Here is a 24,901-nt window from a genome sequence, read left to right as displayed (position 1 = left end):
GGGAATTGAACCAGGATGTTCTTGCAGTTATAGGAGGTTCAGTTTAATGGAAAGCCTCAAGACATTCTTTGTGCCTTATTAAATGTAACTTCATAATGACTTAAATAAATACAGTATATTGAAACCAAAATTATGCAGCATTTCAAAAGCTGCTTAGCTACTGGGCTGATTTAACTACTCACACACTAATTATTTAAAGGGTAGCAGCTTAAATGACAATTGTAAAATAATGTAATTGATTAAATAGTTTTGGTTATTTTGGTGATGCTACTGCCCATCATTAGTTTAACTTATAACCATACAGTCATATACAGAGTGTGCTTACTTTTTAAAATTCATTTATTTGTATGTACTACTTTAGACCAGTCTGGTCAATACAATACTGGTAATAAATTAATCACCCCAAATGATGTATTTCAGCGCCACACATATCTAGATATTCCAGTCAAAGAATCTAGGAAAAATCTCTTATCTATAGTCTGATTTCATGCCCAGTAACACACAAACGCCCCTGGCATCATGTATTCACTGCTACTGAGCTTGAGATTCCTGGCTCCCCATGTCGCAGTCTGTATGTTCAGAAGAAAGAGCTGTGAAATACTGCTGCATGCCCTGCAGACTTTATGCAAATGAGTTTTTCTAAGAGTCCTTACTGCTCTAACTGACAGGGCGCTAAATCTGGAACTGAGTCGGCACAATACACCGCAGACTGCTGAGACGTGTGCCTGCCTGTAGTTTGTATGACTTTAAGCCATGCTGTCGGGCTATAAAAGATAACACTGACGCTCTGATTCGCTGAGAGCTTGTCTTGGGGAATTGATTAACCTGTCAGATTGTGACCTAATGTTTAAACACAGTTGGGTTATGCAGCAGGATAATGCTCTAAAACACACAAGCAAGTCCAGCTCTAAATCTCTAAATCTCAAAAGAAACTAAATAAGGGTTTCTAAGTGGCCACACCAGGACCTTCTTGCTGTGAGGTGACAGTGCTACTCTCCGAGCCACCGATAATAATAATAATATGATTTGGCCTGACAGGTACAGGAGGTTCAGTTCAATGGAAAGTGAAGCTCTCTTTAAACTAAAACCTTAAGGCATTCCAATACCAAATGTCACTCAATAATGATTTGACTAAATACGTAGAAACTTAAAGGTTTCGGAGTGGCCAAACCCAAATACTGACCAAAATCTTACTGAGATGCTGTGGTGGCAGGACCTTAAAAGGGCAGTTCATACTTGAAAACCCTTTAATATTTTCCTCAGCAATGTAAAAGACTCAAATGTTTGATTGCAGTTGCTACAGTCAAGGGTGGCGCAACCAGCAGGATATTCCGCTAGCACACCAGCACTGAGATTCTGAACTCCTTGCTTCGAAACTCGGCATTGCCACCGGTCGGCTGGGCGCCTTCCAAGCAGGCATAATTGGCAGTGGGATGATCGGACTATGTGGGTGGGGTCTTCAAACGCTGTGTATAGAGAGGCACCTGTGCTGAATGCATGAGTGAAAGAGGGTTCAGTTGAGGGCTGTGCAGGGATCGGAGGAGGCGTGAGCAGCAATATGCCCACCTCGACTGCAATCAGGGATCCGCCAGCAGCGGAAGACAAATTGACTAAACTTAATTGGGAGAAAATGCATAAAAAATATAATAGAAAGGTTGGCGCAACCAGTTATTAGGTTTATATGTGTGTGTGTGGGGGGGGGGGGGGGGGGGATTTATTTAAACTGGATTATTTAAAAGCTGCATTTCAAATTAGCTGGAAGGTCTGAAGCATTTAAATGCGACTAGCAACAATGGAAGAATTTGGGTGAGAAAGAAACACTTTTCACACTGTAGGAATTCAAAAAACACAAATTTAAAACATGTATGTAGCAAATATAAAACCAGGAGGAAGAACCTGATGGAATTCTTGTTGCTATAGAGAAGTATTTCTTTAAAAGTGGTTTAAAAGAAGTGTTTTCTTTAAAAGCTTTCCGAACTGTCATTGCAAGATCAAACCTTTGCATATGGGGGTTTGGGGAATATTCAACATTACCATAGCAACTGCCATCCTGGGGCGTTTTTTTTGTATTATCCAAACTGTCGGGCACACTGATAGTGATACTGAACACGCACAGTGTAATCAGCCGGGTTATTCTTTCATTCTCTGTGTGGAAGCAGCATTACAATGACTCAATGTAAACCGCACATTTACACCAGACCCCAGTGTAAAGTTAAACACTGCACAGCTCATTCTCATTCTTTTTGTGTCTGTGAGGCTGTTGTTGAGTTCAAACAAATCTTTCTTCATTCTGCTTCCAATGTACCTTTACTTTAGCCTTCAAGTCCTTCCTGCCAGGTTTCATTTCTGCTTACAGCAAACATCTCTTAACTCTCTGTTTAAAGAAGCATTTCTCCCTGTGAAATGTGCCTGAAAAGAATTGATACCTGTATATCTAGACAGTTTCAGGTCATATTAGTCTTGGGCTATGCTAGAATCTTTTGGCATTTGTCAAAAAATAAAATCCTGTGCTGGTTTAAACTGTTTACAGCTGCATACCTCAAACTTAATAGTAAACCTTATGGCCAAAATAATGCTGATACCCCTACCAGTGCTACTTTGTGGCAACAGTTTGGCAAATACCCTTTTCAGCTTTATTGTGACCCTGTGCACAGACCAAGGGCATGATCTGACATGATTTTGATTCTGACCTCAACCCTAGTAAAACCCACATTGGAGGAATTGAAATGTTGGTTGCAAGCCAGACCTTCTTGTCCAGCGTTAGTGCCTAAACTCACAAACATATAATAAACACACTCCAAAACTTGTTTAAAGGCTTCCTAAAAAAGTGGACGCCTTTCTAGCTCCAAAGAGGAAGCAAACTAATTAATGCTAATATTTTAGAATATTTTGGAGTGTTCAACAAGCTCGTGGTGAGGTGCTACATTATAAAAAAATGTCCACTCAAACCCCTGGTACATTGTTAATCTCCACCTCTTCACAACAGCCATGCAGGCATCTGTAAAGGCATCTGGTTCTTCTTTTATACCAGCCAGTGGCAGACTCAGTAACATGAATATAAGAGCTGTAGACTAAAGTAGATTCACTCCGTTCATGCCAATATGCCATCTGAATGTGGACAGCTACAGGAAGCCAGTGAAGAGGGTGCAGCAGTGGGGCAATGTGACAGCAGTGGGGTGATGTGGCAGCAGTGGGGTGATGTGGCTGTGTTTAGGTTGGTTTAACTCCAGGTGGGCAGCTGCATTTAGACTCAGTTGCAGGGGTTTAATAGTGGACATGGGAAGGCCTGCCAGGAGGGAGTTTTCAGTAGTCCAGCGTTAAGTGATTGGACAAGAATCTGAGTGGCTTCCACGAAGAGAAATGGTCAAACCTTTTTGATGACTAAAGTAGGTTCACACTGTTAATGCCAACACCTTGACCAAACAGCAGGAGTTGCTGTTGCAGCGACAAGATAAATCACTCATCTAGCTTTACCTCCCTCAGACACATCCAATTATATCTGGTGCTAAAACTAGAACACAGGTCATCGTGGTGGGCTCACATATCAGACTGCTGCACTACCCAAGAGCCCAGGCTGAAGCCTTTTAACAATATACTAAACATTACAAAAAAGGCATAATCATATCATGCCAATTTAATTTAAACTTGCATACATACACAGGGGTAACTAATCCAACTTATAAAGTGTCTACAAAATGAATCAAAAACAAGTAAAGGGAACCTGCAAAACCAGTCAGGGATCTAATCAAATCCTAACCAAGTAGTGGCACTGCCTCAAAGTCCTGTCCTTTATGACTTGTGCATGATCTCAGCATGATGTGTTCAGAACAACAGCACACCCACACAACATGGCTTCACCTGTCATCACCGCTGAAGTCAGGTGATCTCTCCCTGCATGGTTAACACTGCTTTCTGGCCTCGGTGAACGCCTCCAGTTTTAGTCCCTGACAGTCCCTATCCTCAGGCTGTCCACCTGGTGTGTACCTAATGTCCACATAAAGTTCCTATTTATCCTACACTCTGACTAATACGCAAACACACCTTTGCTGTTTACCTCCGCCGGCAAGGTTGTGCGCTGTCTTTGTAGCAGCCAGATATACGCCATGCAGCGAGAAGCTGAACAATTTGGCACCAAATCAGGTGTCCAGTGCATTAAAGCAGAGTGCAGAGTAGTCATCATGCTTCACTTAACTTGAAATTGGAGCCAGCAGGATCATCTGTCTTTGGTATTGGCAGTGCTAGAATTGATTTAGATCAGAGGGGCACCTGGAGAGGACAGAGGGTGACGAGTCTGTGAGAAAGTGCTGACCTGCGGGGACTCATTGTCAGGGCTGAAATCGATCAGCATGGCCGCTGCTGAACATGCAGGGTTTGCTGCGGTTTAGTTTAATTAAGCGTTAATAGATTTGTATTAGGATTTACATCTTCTGGGACTGAATAACAGAAATAGCTTACTTTATTCTCACTTTGTTCTGTGAGTTTCTTAGACAGTTTGGTTTTGAAATGGCGACTGTGCTGGTTAAGCCGCTACATACAGTCTAAAATCCCCATGTGCATGCCAAGCTCTGGCTGGAATAGTGTACAGAATAATGAATATGTTATTATCTTATATCTAAAATTGGGTTTACCTGATATAATGCATAGTGCCTACATTACATTTACATTTTCAGCATTCAGCAAACGCTCTGATTCAGCAAAGCGACTTACAGAAGTGCTTCCACAGTAAACACTTTCCTACTCTAGTTCAATTAGACAGTCTAGGATACACATCTGCTGAAATCCTGTTAGAACAAAGGTGTATGTAGAAGATTCTTTTGACTGATAGTATAAAAGTGCATGTTAGTTTACAGATTAAGTGCTTAGTAAAGAGGTCATGATGGTTTTAATCGTCTTTACGGCTTTAATCGTCTTTTGAAGATGGTGAGAGACTCAGATGTTTGAATGGACAGGGAAGTTTGGTCCACCAGAGAAGAGCCCTGATGCATGTCTTCCTTGAGTTCCACATGGAAGATCAAGATTTGTGGCTTGTAGGTTGTGTGGTACCAATCAGGGAGTTCTTTAGGGTAAATTGGAGCTGGTCCATTTTTGGCTTTGTAGGCGAGCAACATTGTTTTAAACTGAATGCAGGCAGCTAAAGGAAGCCAGTAAAGACAATGAAGCAGTGGGGTGATGTGGCAGTGTTTAGGTTGGTTGAAAACCAAATGGGCAGCTGCATTTTGATTCAATTGCAGTGGTTTAATAGTGGACATGGGAAGACCTGCCAGGAGGGAGTTGCAGTAGTCCAGCCTCAGAATGACTGCACAAAATCTGAGTTGCTTCCATTAAGAGAAATGGTAAGACCTTTTTAATGTTGTAGAGGAGGAACCGGCATGATCTTGGTCATGTTAGGTACAAGAGCAGAGAAGGATAGCTTTAATGGAATATGATTTTTGAAAAAAAAATAACAGTGACCAGAAGCTGTTTTGATGGGTTGGTTTGCCAAATGGATAAACTGATTGCTTAGTCTGGTGTGGCAGAACCTGGTCTGCTCCATTCCCTGACCCCTGCAGTATCCAATACCTGACAAGTAAAAGGTTCATGGAAGCACAAAAGTCACTCGAAAACAATTGTACAAGGACCTGAACACAGCAGAAATGACAAAAGCACAGAGAACAATAAGCAATAAACTGCAGCACGATCATATACTCTCCTACACCCACTTAGAACTTCGCTTCTTAAAATGAAGCACAGAAGAGTTGGTGCAAAGCATCATTTTGAACAAAATCATTAAGAGAAATCTTTTTTTGGAACAGTAAACTTTGGTCTGGTGAACACAGAGTTTGAAGAAAGATTTTTGCTCTTATGAGTCCAAGAACACTTTACCTACAGTCATGTATGAGGGTAGAAGCATCATGGTATGGAGCTGCATCTATGCAAATGATACTAAATGGTACACATCGAAGTAAATGTAAATGTACCAAAACATATTAGAAAAGAATTGAATCTCTTTAACCAAGAGTGGCCAGAAGATGGATCAACAATATTGGTTACTAAAATATTAGTTTCAACAAGTCAATGATTTTAAACATACATACAAATGAATATAAAAACAAAACATTTTAATTTGCGATGGATTGGCACCATGTCTTCCTGCCTTGCGTCCAGTGTTTCCCAGTAGAACGAGACAGCAGTGACCCTGACCAATAAAAACAACCCTGTTGATAAATTGCAAATGTTAATATCCAATTTTAAGTCAACATCTGGCTTTGATATTAGTGAGAATACTGTTTCTTCATGTTGTCTTAAAGACGTATTATTTATGCTCTTTCGTCGTTGTTTGTGTCACCTCAGCCCTTCTCTATGCCACCATCTTCGGTAACGTGACCACCATCTTCCAGCAGATGTACGCCAACACCAACCGCTACCACGAGATGCTGAACAGTGTGAGAGATTTCCTGAAGCTCTACCAGGTCCCTAAGGGGCTAAGTGAGAGAGTCATGGACTACATTGTTTCCACTTGGTCCATGTCCAGAGGAATCGACACTGACAAGGTACCTGGCGCCAGGCACAGCAGCACTTAAGCCATCCAGAGTCATTTGTCATGATGGGTCATTTTTTCTCTCGTTGCAATAACATCCGTAGCAAAATGAAAAATGTGCTTGACATGTTCAAGATCGCTCCTCAACTGTTATTCAAAACTTTCAAACATCTCTGAAAATCACAGCTGTAAGAAGCCTGTCTTACTTTATTTAGGATCACTCACATTTCAACCAAATGATTTTAAACCAAAGTCTATCCTATCCATTATCTCAGTTCCCTTATTACAATCAGGAACATACAGTGAAGGATTACTTCTTGACCTCCTTTTTTCCAGGTATTGCAGATCTGCCCGAAGGATATGCGAGCGGATATCTGTGTCCATCTCAACAGGAAGGTGTTCAAGGAGCACCCTGCTTTCCGCTTGGCTAGTGATGGGTGTTTGAGAGCTCTCGCTATGGAGTTCCAGACCATCCACAGTGCGCCGGGAGACCTCATCTATCATGCCGGAGAAAGTGTGGACAGCCTCTGTTTTGTGGTGTCTGGATCCTTAGAGGTCATTCAGGATGATGAGGTGGTTGCCATCTTGGGTAAGTATGCTTATTTTGAATCACGGTAATCACTGTTGCATAAAATACATACTGTTTTTTTATTATTTACAGTTACGTTTAAAAGTTTGACCCAAAAGTATGCGGACACCTGACTGTAAGCTTGTTGATTCACAGGAATTAATATTGGTTCCTCCCATGCAGCTACCAGCCTCTAAACTGGAAAAGCTTTTAAAAATAAGTGTGTCTCTGTGGGAATTTGTGCTCATTAAGTCAGAGCACTGATGTTGGACTTGAATGTCTGGCTCACGATCAACATTCCAATTTATCTCAAAGGTAGTGAGTTTGAGGTCAGTGCAGGCCACTGAGGTTTTTCCACACCGAACTTCTCAAACTCTCAAAGCATGTTTTCTATTTTATTTATCCATTTTTTCCCATTTTCTCCCAATTTTGCGTAGTCAGTTTGTCTTCCACTGCTGGGGGATCCCTGCAGTCTTCCTTGAGACTTGCAGTCGAGGTGGGTATATTGCTGCCCTTAGCGGAACCCTTTTTCACCCATGTGTTCTGCACAGGCGCCTCTCTATCTGATAATCAGGGTCCTTACACAGCGTTTGAATACCCCACCCACATAGTCCGGTCATCCCGTCCTAGCAGAAACATGGCTGCTTCAGGCACTGCCAATTATGCCTGTTAGATGGCGCCCAGCCGAGGAGTTCAGAATCTCAGCACTGGTGCGCTAGCGGAATATCCCACTGCGCCACCTGGGCGGCATTTATTATATATTATTGATTCTATATATACGTATATCTATAAAACATAGAACTTAAACATTAGAAGAGTTGTCCATATCACCGTTGACTGTGTGGTATACCAGTTTGCTCACTGGGCCCGTCATAAAAAGAATCCTAATGAGATGTGGTGAGAACAAATACTTTTCCTTACTTGAATTATTTTTCCTCATTAAGTACTGGTTCATTAGGTTCTTTATAAGCAGCTGTCTTCGTACAGTGTGATTCTTAAAGAGATAATGAAACCCTTAAGCTCTACTGGAGGAAACTCTCAGTGTTTACATTTCACACTATTCTTCACAGTTCAAAGAAAAACCTCCCAGAGGTCTCAGTCTTACACATCTGAATCAGACTCATCACCTCATTACTGAATCAATTTGTGTTATACTTAATTAAATATATGAGGTTAGGCCTTGCAGTCTCTTGTGGTCTCTATGAATAAACTGGACCCAGTTAGAATGAAACTGCTTCCAGTACTGTGAAGACAATAGTGAGAATAACCTGCTAAATGTAAGCAGTGCTCAGAGAGCTCTTCTTATCTGAAGATTAAACCCTTTGGTTTACTATCGCTGAGATGGAAAACAAAAACAACGAATGCATTTATAACACCCTTAAGCCAGCACTGAAATTGTTTTCTACATGCCGCACATCTCGATGCTCTTTTATATCCTCTGCAAAGTAACCGCTTTCTCCCTACGGTTAAATAGTATTTTGTCATTTCTTGATATAAAATAGAATGAGATTGAGGTGAAGATGAGTGTTGCATGCTGGTTAATGTTATGTGGCTCAGATGTTGATTTTTATGTTGCACACGTTTACACTGCTGCATACAGGCTCCTAAAATAAATGCATTTTTCTACTAAATACAGACGGAATTTAAATGTGGTGGTGAACCTACTTACTTTGTGAGGAGCTCACCTAACCAAGAGCTAGACTTGTTCATAACAGACCATGACTGCAGACTTTGGGAGACTTTGGGAGAAGGTACCTTTAAAATTGATGTCAGTTGTGACAAAATACAGTCCAGACAAATAAATGTTAATAGTGGCGACTTGACTTTGGTGAGGCCTGAACCAGTGGTCTTTAGATAACTGGTCCAGTACCCTAACTACTAAGCTACCACTGCTACTATTGATTTAACAAAAATAAAACATCAATGAAAGGTGGTGGGAAGTAATGAGGTTAAAATGAGACTCAAAAAAGCTGCAGTGCACCTATAATAAAGCAAGGTGCTTAAATAAATCGAAAAATGTGTGTGTTGCTTATATGCTCCAAAGCTGTAAATAGATATTAGTTTAAAAACACCAATGCATTGCCTTTAAGTTGCCTTTGGAAATGCGGTCAATACATATAGTAATTGTGCACAATTAATTATTGATTTAAATAGATCAATTTTGTAGCATGAAGCTGATTTCCTTTATTCTTGCTGCTGTAGTGTTGCTGATACGACATGTACCGTCATAAAGGTTAATTAGCTGCCGTTAAACTTTACTTTTTTATAGCGCTTTTTAGTTAAGTACTTGACATGACATATGGTAAAGCACATTAACATTTCATTTAATGCATAAACATGACTTATTTAAACTGAACCGAACTGACATTTAGTACACGTTTAGTTTCTTGTGATCCATGAATCCATGAGGAAATGAACCGAGCCTCTTTTATATTCACTCTCTCCCTCAGGAAAAGGTGATGTGTTTGGAGATGTATTCTGGAAGGAAGTGAATTTAGCACAAGCCTGCGCTAACGTCCGCGCTCTTACTTACTGTGACCTTCATGTCATCAAGCGCGACGCCCTACAGAAAGTGCTGGAGTTCTACACGGCCTTTTCCAACCACTTTGCTCGAAACCTGGTTCTCACCTACAATCTGAGGAAGAGGGTGAGTTTGTTTGTTTGTTTTTTATTGGGATTTTAATTTCATGTTTTACACTTTGGTTACCTTCATGGCAGGAACAGTAGTTACTCATTACACAAGGTTCATCAGTTCACAAGTTTAATGTCAAACACAGTCATGGACAATTTTGTATCTCCAATTCACCTGACTGCATGTCTTTGGACTGTGGGAGGAAACCGGAGCTCCCGGAGGAAACCCACGCAGACACGGGGAGAACATGCAAACTCCACACAGACAGGACCCGGACCCACCTGGGGATCGAACCCAGGACCTTCTTGCTGTGAGGCGACAGTGCTACCCACTGCCTTGACTACCGTGACTGCCTTGAGAAAATTTGTGCTTTATTTGGTAAAATCAGAGCTATTTCATCTTCCTACACCTATAAATATGGCTTTTAAATTCCTTAATAAAAGTGCAATCACATGTATAAGTTATCCAGTGGATGATAAACTTGTGTTGCATCATTATGACGTTGTTATTTTTTCAAATCTGTGCAAACTACAGCAGTAATCAGGGCATTGTTTACTCCTGAGACTGATCTGGAATTTGGTGAGCTAAACTGTTGCCTGTTCCTGCTGAGCACCGAATTCATCAGCATAAAATTATTGGCCTCTAAATAACGATCATGCACTATAAACATTCTCTTGACAATAGTAACCACTTGTTTTATCTTCTCCTGGTGATGATCAGCTTTGTCTAACACAGGCCCGGGTCTCACTGGATACAGCGTAATTAAAATTCATGTCCACTCTTATTGTGTGAGCACTTTTCCACTGAGCTGCAGGATCCAAACTTTCATCTGCAGCAGAAGAACAATACTGTCACACACAGTTGAAGCTCTATAGTGCTGAAATAATAACTTTTTATTTATCAGTGATTGCTTTTCTGTTATTGCATATGATATATACAGAGGCGTCTGAAAGTCTGAGATCACTAGTAAGCATGCTTTCACACTTTTGGTATAATGCAAACAAACCTGTTTACTGTATGTATTAGTGTCACATACTGTATATTAAAGCACTCCAGATGTGCAGGTATTGGAAAAATAATAACCCCTTGGATGGTAATGGCCCTGCTGTTTTTGTTGGGGTCACTTTACACCACTCAGTTGTTCATTATTTTTCTGTAATGTAAGCACACATCCAGAGTGCTTTATCTGGTACCAGTTAGAGCCAGTATGCATATGTTACAATATGCAAATAAATCCATGTAACACTGATTTCCTGTGGGATGAGGGCGGGTACAGGACTTTTTTCCATTAGAAAAGCATTGGCATGTTTTTTTTTTATGACTTTTTGTGGAACTGCCACACAACAATAGTATGCAGTATACAATAGTGTAACTAAGTAATTGGCCATTTCAGATTCCTCTATTGCCTCTATTGTTGGTTATTTCTTACACTTAATGATTTTAGATCATTAAACTTGTGAAAAATCACTCACTCACTCCTCGCCTGGGGATCGAACCCAGGACCTTCTTGCTGTGAGGCGACTGCTACCCACCGAGCCACAGTGCCTGTAAAAAATCAGCTCAGTTGTTTTCTGAACAAAGTTTTCCAACATGTATGGCATCAGAATATAAAAATAATCCCCCCTAGTTGGTCAACCAGTTCTCCAAATAAAATTGATAATGTGAAGTTATTTATTTTAATAGTCATATAAAATATAAATATTATGTCAAGCAGCTACCTTAATGGTTTTTACAGAAACACTATTCCTCTATCAGAGACCATTTTTAACTATTGAAATGTTAAGTTTTTCAAATATTAAATGGGTTACACTCAGTTTTAAGTATATCTGACTCCATTAAACTAGGCTGAGAGCCAATATTTCCAAATAAAGCAAACTTAAAAGTGGCAAATCCACCTAGCAGTGGCTTAGTTGCTAAAATTTCTTAAAGGGCTCAAAAACAACTGAATTAAAAAGTCATAAAAGGTCCCAAATAACATCATAAGTACTGCAGGTATCTTTAGTCTCAACTGAAGGTCGACAGTCAATCCTACAGATTCTAACAGAGAGCTTTAACATTTATGAAGGATCAGGCTACTCTCTGTACTCTATCACTACATTTAAGAGACTTGTGTTTTTGTGGCAGTCAAATTACCCCTAGTCATTCTGTCACTGAGAGGTTACAAGCTATAATAAGGTATTATAATAAGGTATACTTTGGACCACATCTTTATTTTGCCAAGCTTTAAGTGATTAAATCACGCAACTTCTATTAAAGATTAGGATTATAAATTAGTAAATGATTAGATGTAATGGAAAAATGATTAAGCTTCTCTTATTATTAGGTGATGCTGAGTTTATTAAAGTAATAGCCTTGTTTGTTTAGGTTAAAAAGCCTTTAAGCCTCTTAGCCACAAACCAACAGCATTATCTCCTGTAAGACGATAATCATATTAACCCTAAGCGTTCTTACATTGAAGAAGTGTGGAAGTGTGGAATCTCACCCTGTCGGTCAGTGTTAGTGGAAGATGGTGGCCACAGAACTTCAGTGTCTTGTATAAAATTCTGTTGTGTAACGTCAGTTTAGTTTATAGTCGATTCTCTGGGAAATTGTGTAGATGTCAAGAGCCAAGTTAATAACCCAGGATTTTTTACATGGACACAAAACTGACCTTTGAGAAAAATATGAAATGTCGAGTTTGCATCTCGATTCAGTTTTCCACAGCGCACACAAACCATCACAGTTTTACTACATTTTTATCCTGTCACTTTCATATACAGATTGCAAGAGTGACACCGATCAGCCATAACATTAAAACCACCTCCTTGTTTCTACACTCACTGTCCATATTATCAGCTCCACTTACCATATAGAAGCACTTTGTAGTTCTACAATTACTGACTGTAGTCCATCTGTTTCTCTACATACTTTTTTAACCTGTTTTCACCCTGTTCTTCAATGGTCAGGACCCCCACAGGACCACCACAGAGCAGGTATTATTTAGGTGGTGGATCATTCTCAGCCCTGCAGTGACATGGTGGTGGTGTGTTAGTGTGTGTTGTGCTGGTATGAGTGGATCAGACACAGCAGCTCTGCTGAAGTTTTTAACTACCGTGTCCACTCACTTTCCACTCTATTAGACACTCATACCTAGTTGGTCCACCTTGTAGATGTAAAGTCAGAGACGATCGCTCATCTATTGCTGCTGTTTGAGTTGGTCATTTTCTAGACCTTCATCAGTGGTCACAGGATGCTACCCACAGGGCGCTGTTGGCTGGATATTTTTGGTTGGTGGACTATTCTCAGTCCAGCAGTCACAGTGAGGTGTTTAAAAACTCCATCAGCGCTGCTGTGTCTGATCCACTCATACCAGCACAACACACACTAACACACCACCACCATGTCAGTGTCACTGCAGTGCTGAGAATGATCCACCACCTAAATAATACCTGCTCTGTAGTGGTCCTGTGGGGGTCCTGACCATTGAAGAACAGCATGAAAGGGGGTTAACAAAGCATGCAGAGAAACAGATGAACTACAGTCAGTAATTGTAGAACTACAAAGTGCTCCTATATGGTAAGTGGAGCTGATAAAATAGACAGTGAGTGTAGAAACAAGGAGGTGGTTTTAATGTTATGGCTGATTGGTGTATGTTTTTTATATATATTTTCAGTAATGCATCTTCAGTATCACCTTTGTTCTGGTGAGGGTCATGCTAAATTCACCCTCACACCTAGAGGCGATTTATAAAAAGGAGAAAAGCCAATTACTTATATGCAAGTAGACGCTACAAAGAAGTTAGTACAGAAGAAAAATAAACTGGAGGTGAGGATTAAGACACAGAAACACACGTCCACACTGTGAATTCTACAGACAGAAAGCACTCATTACTATTGAGAAATTTTGGGATATTTCCAGGGAGGAAGTGTGTCCTGTGTGTTACAGCAGATGATCCCTGAAGGTCTCAGTTGTGTGTATTGATTTCTGCATTTTAACCTCAGCTTCTCTAATTTACTGTGAAATAGAGGAAACATAGACGACCTTTAGAAACCAGCAGTGCAGTGCAGGGTTTCATATCACAGCAAAACCTTCATAATCCGGTTCCCTTTACTGCTATATAATATATTATAAGCCGGCTTTTATGCTTGAGCAGTGGATTTGTAAGACTGGTGTGTTCTGATCCGAGCTTGATATGGAAATGATCCATCTGCCAAAGTTGGGAACATTTTTACCCTTACCAGCCACCTCACAAGTGACTTTAGTGTGGTGCCCTTTTAAAATAAGCGTATTCGGGGGGCGCTCATGTGGCACAAAGGTCTTATGCACTAGCTCACCACTGTGGAGTGTATGAGCTCTGCTACAAACCTGGCTGAGCATCCAACACACACGGTCACGTGGTCATGTGCTGCAGTTTTGATATATGATTCCCGGAACTGGTGGAGGCATGATACAGTGTTGTGGGATTCACATGGAGCATATCGGGACTTTCCACAGCTCTGTGTGGGAACCTGCTGCTGGCTGGTGAAATTAAGCGATGGGCGACTGGACACATCTAACAATCCTTTTTACTTCGAGAACACAATCAGCCCTCAGTTACCTGATGATACTTACTGGTTATAAAGCAGAAATGGAAAATGACAACTAATAGCTCATTGTAATATTGAGCAGCGGTTGGTGGCTTGTCGCTGTTGACCATTCAGCTCGGTTGCCTTTGAACACCCATAGCTCAGAGATGTGTCAAACCGGTCATTTCGCCATAATGATTTTACTGATCCATTGTCTGTTTTTCCACCACTTTGTTCTGGTCAGGGTCACAGTGTGTCTGGTGCATCAAGGTAGAAAACACCCTGGACAGGTTTTGCATGTTTTTTTTTTGTCATGTCCTTCATCTGTGCTTCCTCCAGTAACTCTACTGTCTTCCAACCCTCCAAAAACATGCAGTTACTAGACAGACAGTTTTTCTAGGAAGGCTCCTCCATTCTAATAAAATTAAAGCGGTTACTGAAGATAAGTAAATCAAACAATGAATAAATATATGAATGAATAAATGACTGGCCCTCAATTTTTTTCTCTAAAACGGTATAACACGCTAACACACCAGAGCTGAAATCTCAACTCTGCTACTGTTAGGCTGGGCATCTGCAATTACGACCTCTGCTGGCTTATCGATCGCACCTACATCAGAGACGAGGGATAATGGAGATCAGTGCGTGACTCTCCATGCGTGAGACTGAACCTCATGTAAACTCATTTCGTGCAGGTGGAAAGATGTTAATCACGCCTTTCCTCGGTCAGCAGTAAAGGTCAGCAGCAGTAGGGAGAAAGCAAAATGAAACTGGGTAGTTCGATACGACTGGATAGACAAAAATATCTCTAAAATGAAATGTCATCTTAAACCTTTGTCATAGCTTCTGCTTCAGTATTTCCAATAAATGCAGAAAGTAGCAACAATTGTTTTGCTAGAGATAAAAAAAATATTTGTTTTGCGAAGCTTGTAGCCCAGTAAAAAAGCCGATGCATATAGAGTGTGTTCCTGAAATAATCATCCTGGTTTATATTGATTTAAAAATAAAAGGTAACAGAAACTCATTATAGTGAGGAAAATATTCTCAAGTGTTGGGTAAGGAAAACAAAGCTGCAGGAGGTGTTAGCAGAAGAGCTTATAATTAGGTTGCAGGGTCTTTAGTTGTTCACACAGTGTTTGGAAGAATTGATTGCACCATTAAACGCACGCACCGAGTTCTGTTCTGACCTCTCACTGCCGTTTCAGCGCTTTAGAAAAGGCCACGAGATCTGAAGTGTCCCTCCACAAGATCATCATTCGCTCTGACACCCGTGAAATATTAGAATCTAATTATGACCCCCACAGACCGCTGCCATGAGAACTGTTTAACTGTGCTGATTCCACAGCACTGTCCAATCATGAAAAGCTAGAAAAGCTGATCGATCCATTTCTGTTTACACACGCTGGCTTTGTAAAAGCAGATTTGTAAGAAAGCAAAGCCACCGCTGACCTCTGGAGTAAGCAAAGCCTGGCTGAGTTGGTCTGTGTGCAAAAGCTAATGAATACACAAAACTCATTAACACCAAAGCCTTGCCTTTGCATTTCTAAACAGGCTGAACCATCGTGAGAAGGTGAGCAGATGGAACTGGGTGACAGAAACTGGTGCAAACGTCCCAATTTCAATGTTTTAATTAGCGTTTTTTGTAGAGCCCCTCTAGCTTTGGAAGTTTTTTAACTGCAAGATATTGATTGACTAAAATGTAAACTTTCTGGATACGTTTTTTAATTCATTCTTTACTCAATAATAACAAGATATTCAGGGTCCAAGAGAGCAAAGCAGCATGAACTAAAGTCTGGCATTACTGTGGAACAGGTCGTAAGGTTATTTTCATGAGGGTGCAAATAGAAGCAGACAGTTAAACAGCCAGTGCAGGCTGAGCATAATAAAAGTACTGTGGAGAAGTACTGCGAAAGTACTGTATACAATTATTATGATTATTTTTGATATTATTGCTATTATTATTGTTCTTATTAATATTATTATAATAAGCATTAACATCAATATTATTTTTATTATTATTATTGCTATTATTCTAATTATTCTTATAATAATAATAATCATCATCAATATTATCATCATCATAAATATTGTTATTATTGCTATTATTATTGTTCTTATTAATATTATTATAATAAGCATTATTATAAATATTATTATTATTGTTATTGCTATTATTATAATTATTTTATTCATATTATAATAATAATAATCATCATTATTATTATTATTGCTATTAATATAATTATTCTTATTATAATAATTGTCATCTTTATTATCATCATCATCATCATAAGTATTGTTATTATTGCTATTAATATAATTATTCTTATTCTTATTATAATAATAATTATCATCATAAAGATTATTATTATAGTCATCATCATCAATATTATTATTAGTAGTATTATTGCTATTATTATAATTATTCTTATTATAATAATTGTCATCATCATCAGTATTATAATCATTATTATTATTATCATCATCATAAATATTATTATTGCTATAAATATAATTCTTTTTATTATAATAATAATAATCATCATTATTATTATTATTGCTATTATTATAATTATTCTTATTATAATAATTGTCATCATTATTGTAATTATATTGTTATCATTATTATATTATCATCATTAATATTATTATTATTATAATAATTATTATATTATTATTATTATTATCATCATTATCATCATTTTAATTTATTTATTTTTTATTATTATCATTATACTTTGTCTGTTTCTGTTATTTTGGCCACCCTTTTCTTTGTGGCTTTTCAGCCACAGTATTTTTTACCTTGGTTGATCATCCTGCAAATTGGGTTCACTTTTAGTTCCCGCAGGTGCGGGGTTAAACCCGACGCCTCAGTGGCGAGGCGCGATCCGCCCCGTAACAAGCAAAGGTTCATCGAACCCAATATGCTTTGCTTTAGAACACATAGATGACTTAAGAAAGCAGTCACTAACCAGACAGCAAACACTGGATCATGCAATGTGTTCCGCATCATTTAGCATGTTTCTAGGTGAGACGGTGAGACGCGCGGCTTCTGTTGTTTGTACAGCTTTTCTAATGGATTAAACTTACACGAGAACACAGTCAGTACCTGTCACGTCCTCTCTAACAAATACATGTTGTTCAGCCTGGCAAGACTGCTGTCTAACGTGCTCTACAATCAGTGTAACGATGCTGTCGCTAATTAATTTTTAGTCTATGGAGCCACCTGAGTGCCCCATACACTTTTTAACATTTCCAAGACTAGCATTAAAATAAAAATGTTGGTTTTAGCTTCTACAAGTCACCCAACAAACACAAGAACCATGATCTTTTCCTGTTTTGATCCCAATCTGCAGATAATCTTCCGGAAGATCAGCGATGTGAAGCATGAGGAAGAAGAGATGCGGAAGAGGAAGGACGAAGCTCCCCTCAACCTCCCTGCCGACCATCCGGTGCGTCGTCTGTTCCAGCGCTTCCGGCAACAGAAGGAGGCTCGGCTGGCAGCAGCGAGAGTCAGTCACTTAGACGCGGACGTCGAGAGAGGGTTAGTCCACATGGAAAAGACCATGGTCCATGAGGTCAGCGCTTCATCCAGTGTTGTCACAGTAACTGAGAGTCTAGCGGCTCCTGTTGCCTCTTCCTCGTCCTGCTCTTCCTCACAGACCTCAAACAGAGCCAGACTCGATGCTCCTGTTGACTCTGGAGCCAATAAAACCATAAGTAAATCTTCGGAACCCACTAAACCTAAAACTTGTGGTCGGTTTAAGGAAGCCGCAGGAAAGTTGGAACTCTCCTGGAACTCAGTTTCCAAGGCTGAATCCATGGAGACTCTTCCAGACAGGACTAAGCTGCAAGACGACCTTTCACTAAAGAAAACAGACTCCTGTGATAGTGGCATTACAAAGAGCGATCTAAGGCTGGATAACGTGGGTGAAGGAAGCGTCCGAACCCCTCAGGAGCGCAGCCCCATGCAGGCGGAGGGGAAACGACCTTTCTACCCCATTCCTGAATACAGCCTTCAGGCTTCTGTGCTAGAGCTGAAGCAGGAGCTGAAAGGAGACATCCACTTACTGAGTAGCCGTATGGCCATGTTGGAGGCTCAGCTAGCTGAGATGCTAACACTTCTTAAAGCAAGAAAGACCTCAGGAAAGACTGCACGTCTGTACGAGTTATCACAACCCGGGACGCCAGATTCAGACAAGGAGAATGAAATGTTCTAGTACTAGTTCCAGTCTGTGTGGCACTGATACTGTAACTGTGTGTGAAGATGAATGATGGTGGTGAGTGTTAAAATAGCTCTTTTAAGCATTTAAGCTTAAACAAGTGTTGTTTAAGGGCAGGTGTGGAATCAATCATGATCAAAAGTCATGCTAGGAATTCACTGCACCTGAAATGTGGCCTTGATTTTCATCTTGCCAGAGCCAGATACGGTCTCTAACCAAGAGTGAGGAAGTCTTAAAAAAGCTGTTGTCTGTCTACTGTTACTGTCTGTAGAAGTATTTCAGCCCAGACCAAACTTTCACCTTCCAGCCATCAAGCTGTCAAAACTTCTCTGAGACGTGTTTAAAGCAGAAGTAAAAATGTTTGTGTTTGTCTGGAGTCATGGTCACACTGGGAACTGCAAAAGTTAATGGTCAGGCTTAAATTAAACACAGAAGATATTTAACATTTAAGCAATTCAAGCAAACGCTTTCTCGGTACCTGTTAATAGTAAAAAGCACAAACGTTACATTTATTTTCACTCTGTATTCTAGACTTTGAATCTACACCAATCATGCATAACATTACAACCACCTCCTTGTTTCTACACTCACTGTCCATTTTATCAGCTCTACTTACCATATAGAAGCACTTCGTAGTTCTACAGTTACTGACTGTAGTCCATCTGTTTCTCCCCATACTTTTTTAACCTGCTTTTACTCTTTTTACTTTTTACTTTGTTCTTCAATAGTCAGGACCCCCACAGGACCACTACAGAGCAGGTATTATTTAGGTGGTGGATGATTCTCAGCACTGCAGTGACACTGACATGGTGGTGGTGTGTTAGTGTGTGTTGTGCTGGTATGCTGCCCACGGGGCGCTGTCGGCTGGTTATTTTTGGTTGGTGGACTATTCTCAGTCCAGCAGTGACAGTGAGGTGTTTAAAAACTCCAGCAGTGCTGCTGTGTCTGATCCACTCAAACCAGCACAACACACACTAACACACCACCACCATGTCAGTGTCACTGCAGTGCTGAGAATGATCCACCACCTAAATAATACCTACTCTGTGGTGGTCCTGACCATTGAAGAACAAGGTGAAAGCAGGCTAAAATGATATGTAGAGAAACAGATGGACTACAGTCAGTAATTGTAGAACTACAAAGTGTTTCCATATAGTAAGTAGAGCTGATAAAATGGACAGTGAGTGTAGAAACAAGGAGGTGGTTTTAATGTTATGGCTGATCGTTGTATATTGCTATTCATATTCATTTACTGTAGATTTACTGGTAATCCTTAATGAAATTGTCAAATGATATTTTCTTCTTCATGTTTTGAAGCAATGAAAGTTCTGTTTAATTGCAGAACCTTACAGCACTGGATTATATATTTTATATACATTTTAAAAGCAGTGAAACCTGAACAGTGTAGTAAATTATCCAGCCTAATCTCTTAATACACATCCATAGCACATAGACGATTACCACAGCCAGTAATACTGACTTTACAAAAATGGAAAACTTGAATTTTCTGCTGACATACCAGGTGAGTCAAAATGATGTTAACACTTAAATGGCGGAAACCATTTATTCACAAAACACACTTTATATGTGTAAGATGATTTACAGGACAGTCTCAACCTGTTCGCCATCATGTTCAACACACAAAAACCAGCAAGCAACAGTACCAAGCCCGGACACACATCTCGCGGGAGTAGATCCATAAGTGTTAACGTAATTTTGACTCACCCGGTATAATAAATGTCCGAGTGCAGCTTTTGGAATGGTTTATAACATTTATGAGAAATATTCATTACTGTTGGCTGCTACAATTCTACAAAACTCGTTATTTTATTGATAGGACTACAATGTTTAGATATTTAGATTGAAGAATTGTGGTTATGCTTTACAAATATCATAGTGAAGGTCTAATAATGCACACACAACACAAAACTTAGCAAGCACAAGTGATCCATAAGTACAAATCACTGTGATAAATTGGGGTGATAAGAGACATAGAGATATACTTTATTTGTCATATATACATACACAGTTGTACCGTGCAATGAAACCCTTTCTTTGCGTATCCCAGCTTTCGGGTCAGCCACCGGCGCCCCTGGAGCAAACAGGGTTAAGGGCTTTGCTCAAGGACCCAACAGTGGCTGCATAGCAGAGCCTGGATTTGAACCGCCAATCTTCCGGTTGATAGCCCAAAGCTCTACCCACTAGGCTACCACTGTCCCCTTAAATAAATTAAACTGTAGCTCAGTTTAAAGTGACTTTCCTGCTGGACTGTAGCTAAACATTCTGCTCCAAAACTAAGACGTTTAGACCTGCATCCATTAATGTGAACTACGTTTATACTCTGCATTTATCACAACTTGAACAGAGCACCTTCTTTAAATAAACTAAAATAAGGACATTGAAATATTTTACAGTACATATGAACTAGGGCTGGAAGTGACAGAAACCTGAAAGCATTTTATTATTTTAAAAAAATCAAATGAAAGATTAATAATAATTTGTATAAGCAATATGATGATCATGTTATTCCTGCAGAGCATGCTCGGAGGTTACAGAAATGAATCTATGCATGGATCAGGTTTAGCCTTGTCACAATAAATAAGCATGTGGTTTGTGATTAAATGTTCATTGTTCATTATTCATGTTTGAAAGAATTGCAGATTTTGCACTTGAATCTAAAAAGGTTATCAATGGCTGTTTGATATCGGTTTTATACTTGATTGATATTAGATTGTGATAGATTAACTTTATTGATTTTTATGCTTTTGTTAGACATGCATTAGAGTAAAGGAACCAATTGAATTGCATTTTAAATTATTTATATCCAGTTATAAGATGGACATATTATCATTATTAATGATTATTAAGAATGACAACAACAACACAATAATAATAACAAAATAATTGTTATTATTATTGTTATTATTAGTAATGCATAGGGTTCTCTGTTACACTTAAACTGCTTTCTTAAGCAATTATTAGTTTCCCCATGTTGATTTTCCTTTTGGAAACAGTTTGTTTAGTTTCAGTAACATTAATTAAGGTTTTATTCAGGCACAAGCATCATTTGTTTAAATAACTCTGGTCTATTGTTTTATTTAGACAGATTTTTCCTCTTACAGCTCAGTATTATTAAACCCTGTTGTGGTATACAATTATGATTTGCCCTATTGTTGTAAAACCTATCACATTAAGCACAGGCTTAAAGGTCCTTCATACAACCCAGTTTTGTGGTTGAAACACGTGGTTGTCGGACCACTTGAATATGAATAGGGTACTCGACCAAACACAACTGATTATTTCATCCCAGACTATTAGGAACAATTGGCATTAGAATAAAACAGTATATAATGAAGAGAATCAATAAAATGTCCAACAAAAATAATAAATGAATAAATCAGTAAAATCCAGAACTACAACCTTCAAGAGGCAGACAAAGGCAAAATTTTATGCTGTAGTTTTGCTGAAGCCTTTCCATAATTCCCTCAATATTGACATCATTCATTAATTAACTGAATATAGCAAATAGCTTCAACCCAGTTACATATAAAAATCTATATTTCTGTAGGATGAATCGGGTTTCCTAGCAGCATAGCTGCAGATAAATTATTGGAGCTGTTTTGGGAGGCGTACAAAACATCATGATTTTTTTATGCTACGACTTCTGACTTTTTGCTCAATCTTATCTGCATAAGTATAAGGAGGAGAAGTGCATTTTGTATGTTGTCAAGTAATATGTGAACTGCACAACAATGGGTTTGTGAACCCAAATGTCTGTTAAAAATGTAGAATACCAGTTTGTTTTACACAGAATGCTGTATAATCAACAAAACACTTCAGAGATGTAGCATTCAGGTTTTAAAAAGAAATAAGATGAGATTATTGAATTGGATGTTGCATTGGGTCACATGTATGTGTTTATTGAAATGTATTTTTACAACTGGTATGCACATCATGTAAGTTCACAAACTGTATTGCTGCATCTGCCTCATAATGAAAGAAAAAATGTCAAAAATCACTTGCTTACATTAAATAACTTTGCCATTTCTTTGCTATTTTAAATGGTAACTTCTAAAACACTGTTTGAACATTTGAACAGGGCATGAGCTGGTAGCAAAAATGTCTTCCTCCACCAAGAAAATATGAAGAGAAAATCAAAAAGAGGTGTTTTTTCATTTTTTTATTGGGATGCAGTGTTGGTTTGATAAATGAACTGTTTTGCAGATCATTAGTTGACAGATCGGCCCTGACGTGGGAGAATTTCTAATGTACTTTCATGTATTTTGTTACTTTAGAACTAATGTTGAGAACTACTGTCTTAAATTAATGTTCAATAAGGTTACAAATAAAACAAAACTGTACCTTACTTTTATTAAAGAAATCTAAAATATTTATTTTAATATTAAATTAATGTCAATTTTAATGTCAAATGTTTGTATGAAGTAGAAACAATAGAGAGACTGAATATTCACACAGTATTTTACAGATCATTATATATTTTTATTTGTTTTATTAAATTTATTAATATCCTGTAATCAATCCAAGGACAGAGATGGTATGCTTTAGTTAAAAAAAAAAACAGTTGCAGTTATAAAATGTTACTTAAATTAAGTTATTTAAACAGAATGAATTATTCAGCATGACAAACAGATCGACCAGATTATAGATCAACAAAAAACTGTAATCGTATTTTATATATATTTTAACTCTTTATATGTGAAATCTTTCATGCTTACATTTCAAATTCTGTTTAATTCCTTGTTTTATTTTGTTTGAAACTAATTTTAACGTGATTTCTTTGTTCTGTGGTTATGAACAGAATTACAAGTACTTGGACTGCTAAATCATTCTGAATAAAATTCCTGCTGTTTGTCATGACCTTTTACTAGGATGAAAAATGAAATGAATTGCAGGTCATTTTGTTTGTTCTCATTCAACTGTCTTTAAATGTATAAGCCAAAAGCACAATGTGGATTGTTTATATAATATGTAAAATATTCAAATAAATTATTTTGTATTATAAAATGATCTGAGTGTACATACATGTATATCTACTTTACACAGTTGTTTGTGAACCCACATATTACAAAATCATAACAGATCTGATCTTTAACCAAGTCATATTAACACACAATCACACTCTGCTTCAACTAATAACATACAAACATTTATACTCTATAAAGTAACTGTAATAAATACATTGATCATTTATCCATCATTCATTTACAGTCCAAGCTAATCAAAGCCCAATCTGTGATATTAGATTGTATATGTGTAGGTTGTGAGTCCTATAAAACACTTGAAGTCTGAGTTTGCTCCCTTCTGAATTGATTTTGTAAGCCCATCCACCCAACAATGGCATCCAGGCCTTAATGGATTTCCAGACACGTATGAAGCTTAAAAAAAGGTTTTACACAAGTGTCCATTAATCCACAATGTGATAAACTATCTGAAAATAGTGGAAACTTAGTAATGCTGCTAGGATCACATCGAGAGCACAATAAGAAATGCTGATGGAGGTTTAAAAAACACTAAAGATAAGTGCATAAGACCTGAAGAGCAATATAAAAACATGTGAAAGTCTCTTTCCACCAAGTTTAAGTTCATGTTCTTAAAAGGAACTACATTAAAACACTTTTTAATTATTGAACCCACACAAATATTGTTGGATGTCTTAATTGTGCAAGATAGACTTTATAGCAATACAGTGCAAACACTGAGCATCAGGGAGATAAAGCACTGAAGCCACTAAGTGTGTCTCTATACTGGTGTGTTTTTATGTGATTGCTAGTGGGGTTTAAGTACAGCCCTGTTTTTCTCCGATGGCTTCAGTAATCTGATTAAGGCCACTGAGCCAGTCTTATATGCTAAGTGTTCTGGGGCAGACATTTGATTAAACTGAGAGTTTGGTATCTTATGTTAATCACCTGCATCTCTCGACCTTTAATTACCGCAGTACTTAATTAAGCTCTGAGAAGGGTAAACTAAATCACATTCAGTGATCGTTACACAGAGGTTTAGTGCAGGTCTAAACCCCAACAAGTGACCTTGAATTAGAAAGTCTAGTTTTAATGTTAATTTATTAGACAACATATGTAAAACATCACATGAAATTGGAGCTCGATATTAAAGTTATTATCACAATTACAATCCCAGCTGCACAATTAAGTTTGATTGCCAATTAACAGCATGTGTTAGATATAAAGTGCTCCGACAGTTTGAACTGTGGGTTCATCGAATTTCCCACAAGCAAGAATCGGGGATCCCCGATTTTTGGCAGTTGAGGGGGGTATATTGCTTCTCACGCCTCCTCCTACCCACATGCAGCCCTTAACGGAACCCTTTTCCACCCATGCACTCTGCCCAGGCGCCTCTATCTGCCAATCAGGGTCCTTACACAGCGTTTGAAGACCCTGC

General features: G+C 38.6%; 1 protein-coding gene across 1 annotated transcript in view; it reads left to right on the top strand.

The window, feature by feature from the left end:
- The window catches only part of kcnh1b (potassium voltage-gated channel, subfamily H (eag-related), member 1b), a 45,804-nt gene extending 27,323 nt beyond the window's left edge, over window positions 1-18,481 (top strand). Inside the window, exons 8-11 of the mRNA XM_063012906.1 lie at window positions 6,331-6,530; window positions 6,854-7,106; window positions 9,536-9,732; window positions 17,618-18,481. Of these exons, the coding sequence (XP_062868976.1) occupies window positions 6,331-6,530; window positions 6,854-7,106; window positions 9,536-9,732; window positions 17,618-18,481 (1,514 nt within the window). The remainder of the gene's footprint in view (window positions 1-6,330; window positions 6,531-6,853; window positions 7,107-9,535; window positions 9,733-17,617) is intronic.
- The last annotated feature ends 6,420 nt before the right edge of the window (window positions 18,482-24,901 follow it).

Source organism: Trichomycterus rosablanca, chromosome 17 (assembly GCF_030014385.1).
Source record: "Trichomycterus rosablanca isolate fTriRos1 chromosome 17, fTriRos1.hap1, whole genome shotgun sequence".
Taxonomy (NCBI): domain Eukaryota; kingdom Metazoa; phylum Chordata; class Actinopteri; order Siluriformes; family Trichomycteridae; genus Trichomycterus; species Trichomycterus rosablanca.
This window is presented reverse-complemented; position numbering and strand designations above follow the sequence as displayed.